The sequence below is a fragment of the Pholis gunnellus genome (assembly GCF_910591455.1).
Source record: "Pholis gunnellus genome assembly, chromosome: 6".
Taxonomy (NCBI): Eukaryota; Metazoa; Chordata; class Actinopteri; order Perciformes; family Pholidae; genus Pholis; species Pholis gunnellus.
In genome coordinates, this window is record NC_136532.1 from 5,315,458 (window position 1) to 5,321,488 (window position 6,031).

The 6,031-nt window shown below is 40.5% G+C and overlaps 1 protein-coding gene across 1 annotated transcript; it reads left to right on the plus strand.

The window, feature by feature from the left end:
* Positions 1-575: 575 nt before the first annotated feature.
* LOC306697146 (uncharacterized protein) lies at positions 576-4,362 on the plus strand. Its single transcript, XM_079160906.1, has 8 exons — positions 576-599; positions 712-861; positions 956-1,076; positions 1,278-1,490; positions 1,663-1,746; positions 2,604-2,745; positions 2,962-3,124; positions 3,242-4,362. Coding segments are annotated over exons 1-8 (1,110 nt in total). The 5' UTR covers positions 576-597; the 3' UTR covers positions 3,477-4,362.
* The last annotated feature ends 1,669 nt before the right edge of the window (positions 4,363-6,031 follow it).

The window sequence follows — 6,031 nt, forward strand, 5'->3', positions numbered from 1 at the left end:
ATCATTAAGGTTTTATAAATTATTTATATTTTTACCATTTACTAATGCTCTAGAGATACGTCACAAGCCATTAATTAAAAAATGTCTGGCTGGTAAGTCATTAATATATTAAAATATGAATTAAAGGTAACAAGTGTCTCTAATTAGTTAATAAGTACCTAATAACAAGGTCACGTGTGTCACACTGTCTAATAGGCCAACAGCAAAACTACTTCATCTGTTATTACAAATGTCAAAACATAAATAAGAAATGTTTTTTTTTAACAATCCATCACATTTTTTATTGTAAATGTTAATACGTTATTAATAACATGATTTTGGTCCAGATGCTCTGCAGTATTTTCCCACAAGGTCAGAGGTCAATTAGAACTTTTACCTGGTCAAATAAAAAGTAAAGTATCTGGAGGATGATAACCTACCAGCCCCACATTTGCATGTATTAATAGCTAATTTGTGAACTATAAGACATTAGTCAATTATTTACTCAGCATTAATGAAGCCCGGAGTTACACTCAACCTGTCTGATAGCAACGTAACACATGTTTCAAGGTTTCTCTCTCCTTTGTTGTAGGCAAGACAGACGGACTCAACCACAACATGTAAGAGCCTCTCAAACACATTCTGAAGAGCATTGGGTGATATAACTTTTGAAAGAGTAATATACTAATATATATATATATATATATATATGTATATCTTTTTCTTTTGAAGGTCAGGGTTGAAACATCACATGTCGCTGCCTGTGTCGGTGGGGGTCCTGTTGGTGGGCCTCCCGTACTCCATCTCTCTAGCGGCCCAGTGGCTTTACGGCTGGCCCAACAAGCCCGGATATAAGAAGTACATAGAAGCTCTGAAACCACGGTAACTTGTAAAATACTCCAGATCTCTTCCTGTCGTCTCACTCGTTAAGAAGAGTCAGTTATTAATCCACCTCCATCTTTGGCCTCTTCTACAGACGAATATACTGTTTGACCAGAGCTGTGCTGGAGACTCTCAAATACCTGCAGTACGGGAGACTTTACTTTCAGTGGAGGTCGTGGTACAAGAATGAGGAAAACCGCAAGCACTACGAGAAGGTGTGTTAACGACGAGTGACGAAGAAGTGTCTTTCTGCTGTAGGGCCCAGACGTTTTAGTAAATATCTCAAATGAAATAATCGCACTTTTATGTTTGTCTCGGCCGTCGCCGCTTGACTCGATGTGGTCCCTGGAAATGTGTTGTGCAACACCCTAAAGATTGTGTCAAAGTTCACCGTTTTTGTCTGCCTGGACACAAAGGGCATCACGTTTGGCCGCCGAAGCAACAAGCTGGACTTGTACCACCCTCCCAACGTGGACAGGTCCAAAGGCGTGCCCGCTCCGCTGGTGGTGTTCATCTACGGAGGCGCGTGGGGCTCCGGAGATCGATCCATTTACTGTCTGCTGGCGAGGCAGATGGCCGAAGAACTGAGCGCAACTGTCATTTGTCCCGACTACTTCGTCTATCCACAGGTAGGAGAGCAACACTCCGTAGTCTTATTGGATCGTTACAGCACATATGCATGAATGACTGGGATGTGAACGGTTTTCTCATAACTTTGTGAAGTATAGGTACGAATTGCAGATAATAAATGTCACTGTGGTATCTGGACTGACTGCTGGTTCCATCTGATTGCTGATCCAGGCGAACGTTTTAGGCATGGTCCAAGATATTGCCGACTGCTTGGTTTGGGCCCAGGAGAGTGGACAGAAGTTCAACTTTGATAAAGTAAGAATTATGTTCATGTATTGCTTAGAAAACTGAAGAAAGACGCCAGATTATGAGGGTAACATTGACCATTTATTATCAATCAAATCAAGGAGAATCTTTAGAGGTTTCATGAATTCATATGAAAACCTGCAGGTAGCTTACATTCTCCTGAATCCTTTACAATTATCAAAATCACTTTTCATGCAGGAAACAAAAGGTTGTCCAGACACGGAGTACAATGAAAACCACAAATCAATTTCATGGCAAATTTTAAAGTGTCACTTCACCCCCCAGGTCTGAGGGGCTGAGAGATGAAACCACGCCCACTTCATTGTGTCAAAAGCCAAATATGACAGCTACGGTAGCTTGGAAAATAGTGATATTGCACGAGGCACCGAATTATATGAATTTACTGTTTGTTTGACCACAAATGAGACAAGACACTAATTAAGTCAGCAGCTAAATGAGTCACATTAAACAACTTGATGTTTCTTCCACACACTCAGGTCACAGTTTTGTTTTGTCAACATTCTTTTATTTCATTACGTAGATTTCTCCCCAATGGTCGGCTCTATCTCAGGACTGGCCCTGAAAGACTCGGGCTGAATATTAAACAGTAGATGGCGATGGTTTTGCCATTTTGAGAAGAAATGACAATATCAACACCAGCAACCCAACCCTAACCCTTTAAGTTCAATACATTCTCAACCATATTTATATTTCAGTTTGAGCAGCACTGACCCAACCAGTCTAATCAGCTTCTAATTAACCAACAAAATAATGATGTTTTGGGAGCGCTGATCCTCAGTCACTCAGTGTTCACTGTAGATAATATGTCATTACACATGTCTTGTTTTCTTTCTGCCTTTTTATAGGACAACATAGTATTAATTGGCCATTCGGCGGGTGCTCATCTGTGCGCACTGACCACGCTGTTTCTCATCGATGCAAGAGAGGAGCTTTTCTTAGAGGCAAGCAAGCAGAGGGACGTCACGCTGGCCATAAGAGGAGTCATCGGTGAGCGTCACTGTTTCAGTTGTGACCGTGTGTTAAGCTTATGTTAACTCAACTGGAATACATTTATGCGTGCCACAAAGATGCTTTCATCGCATGAATGTATTCTATGGCCTGAGGTCTTCAAACACAAAAGTCTTTTGATCATCTTTCAATCTTCTGTTTTCCTTGGATTCACTGCCAGGATGTATTAATGGTAATGTGACATATTTCTGACAGGTCTGAGCGGCGTGTACAACGTCATGGACCACTACGAGCACGAGCAGAAGCGAGCAGTGGAGTACGTCTCCACCATGCATAAAGCCATGAATGGAGTGGACAACTTCCCGTACTACTCACCGACACACCTGCTGAAGGAGTTGAGCCGGGACAAGCTGGACAGGTGAGACCAAACACAAAAAAAGGACCAAAAATAAAATCATCTTTATGAAACCTGTTGTATCTGTTATTCTTTTTTTTTTTTTTTTTAAACACCCACGATCCTCTCTGGTTTTGCCAGAGTGCCTCCGTTCGCTTTGCTCCACGGGACCGACGACATCATCGTGCCCGTCGCTTCCTCCGCCAAGTTCTGCGACCTCCTCACCTCGCTGTCCGTGAAGGTGTCGCTCTACCTGCTCCCCAGGGTGGACCACACCGAGATCGTCACCGACCTCATGGTGCCGGATCGCCGCTTCTACCATCCCATCTACAGCTGCATCAAACAGGAGCACAGGAAACTGCTGGGGGTCTGCTGACGACCCAATCGGGTCCATCCAACATCCATCCATCCATCGCTAGTATTTACTGATTGTGCCATACTCTTTGTTTACATCGCCTGCTCTAATGCCTCAACATGAATCATATTAAGCCTTGAGCTCTACTCGATTGTGATTACATGATCATGATTTATGTTTTTGAACAGATTCTCATTTTGTAAATCCGAGAGTTCCATCTGATTGATTTTTGATCTACATTCTTGAAAAAGGACATTCCTCGTGGACTGCAGTCTGGATGACGTCATTCCAATATTGTCTTGTAGAGATGTTAGTCAGTTCACAGTAAAGTGAAATCAATCTATAACAGTATTATGAAAACCACATTGACGCACACTAATACATAATACTGATATAGGAGTACAGTTACGACAATTCAATTTATTTTCTGTAGCCCCAAATCAGAGAGCTTTACAATCTGTACACAATCTGTCCTTTGACGCTCACATCGGAACAGGAGAAACTCCCCCAAAACCCCTTTAAGTGGGAGAAGAGAGGAAGAGACCTTATGGAGAGCAACAGAAGAGGATCCTCTCTCAGGATGGACACACGTGTGACAGACGTCATGTGTACAGAATGAACAACACAACAGAGTTACAACACATTCAATGCTTATGACATCAATTATTCATGTAATGAGAGCAGCAAGCACAATAATGATGGAAAAATTACGACTAATAATAATAACAGCAGAATTGGATATAGTAGAGTAACATTAACAACAGAAGCAGTTGTGGTTATTGGTTGTACATGTCACGACATGTCGTAATAACACTGCAACATTTTGATCAATTAACCTGCGTGTTTTTATGAAATGAAATTGTAATATATTTTCTTGAATAAGTATTTCCTCATCTCAGACACATTAAACCCACATGAAGGAACCGATTATTGTTTCGTCTTTATGAATTGACTACAGAGGGATATTATTCTTGTATTTGTTGCCAAGCAGCAGCACTTGCAGTAAGTCCCAATATAAACAATCACAGAAATCATGTATGTTGTTGGTTGCACAATTGTACATTGTTTTTACAATATGCTTGTACTTCAAATGTTGTATCTGAAGTGTGTTCCATACATACCATACTTTTAACATATATCGTCAGTAAGGTAATAATAAATCATAAATACACATTGTTGAGATGTACACAACTCCACTGAAGCAGGCAATATCATGTAAGAGAACATGCACATCATGATTACATTCAAATACATGCAGTCTGAACATATGAGCATTTCAATACACAGTTATCTACACAACATACATACATACACATTTATCTACATAACATACATACACATTTAAAACATAAATGAAAGATTTTTCCATGGCTACATTCTGCTGCAGAGACTGGGCATAAACTGGAAATTACAATATTCATGATGTTGCTTTGGGGGTTAGAATGTGTCAGTGGTGCCCAGACTATACTGAGCTAAATGTGGGCTATACTATAAAATGTTCATACATATTGATTGGTGTCTATTGTATGAACTGGACTGTATGAAAATGACTGAGTCAGGGATTGAGGCAGAATCATATCATAAGAAGTGGACAAGGTTTATGTGACGTCACACATTGGTTTGTGGAATGCTGTTTTGAAGCCTCGAGTTAGGCATTTTGGCCCGCGCCATCTTGGTTTTTGGAACCAAAAGTGACACAAGAGAGTGTCACTAAGTACAACTAAAACCTGAGTAAGACATTTTTAGGTGACTATAGTGACTAATTCAAGCAACTAGCCACTCGGCTGGGTGCGGGAGAAGATCGTGTTCTTTATTCGCTTCAATAAAGAGATTCCAGGCTCTTTCGCTTTTGGGATTAGAATTTCCGTTTACAGATGATGATACGATATGATATAACTTATCTTCCTGGTCTCCCTCTGGTGTGTCTTGCGTGCTGTAAAAACCGCGTGACCTCCCCGTCACCCATGCATCATTAGCTGTCTGTTGCACCTGTGCCCCATATACCAATGACCTGCCACACTAATCCACACTGCCACCCGTCAACCAGAGGTAGGCTCCCAATATAAACAGATATAATACACAGACATAACTAATTAGCTTCACTTTTTTTGATCTGGAGGTCACCACCTGGGAAGAATCTTATATAAAAGCAAGACCCTCCTCAGCTTTATTAATTCCACTGTATCACCTTTATTACATATGTGCCCACACAAAAGTTCTCTTTTTGATGCTTCTCTATACACATGAAAACTACATGTTTAGCTGTTAGAGAGGTTTCAGAGCAACACACGTTTGGTTCTTCTTTTAGGACTCAGAGTACAACACTATATCAGCTTTTCTAACACAAAGTGACTCGTATCTAACTTTGAACCTGTCACCAGCCGCTGAATGAGGTCACACTCATGTCTCCATGATGTTAAACATATGAATAGATCTTTTGGACAAAAAAAAGAATAACATTATGGATTTCATTGAAAAATTAAAATATCTTTAAGGGGTTGTCAAACCGTAAATGGCCCTTAGATATTGCAGATATTAAATTATAATAATACCGCTAATAGGAAAATTGGCTCAAA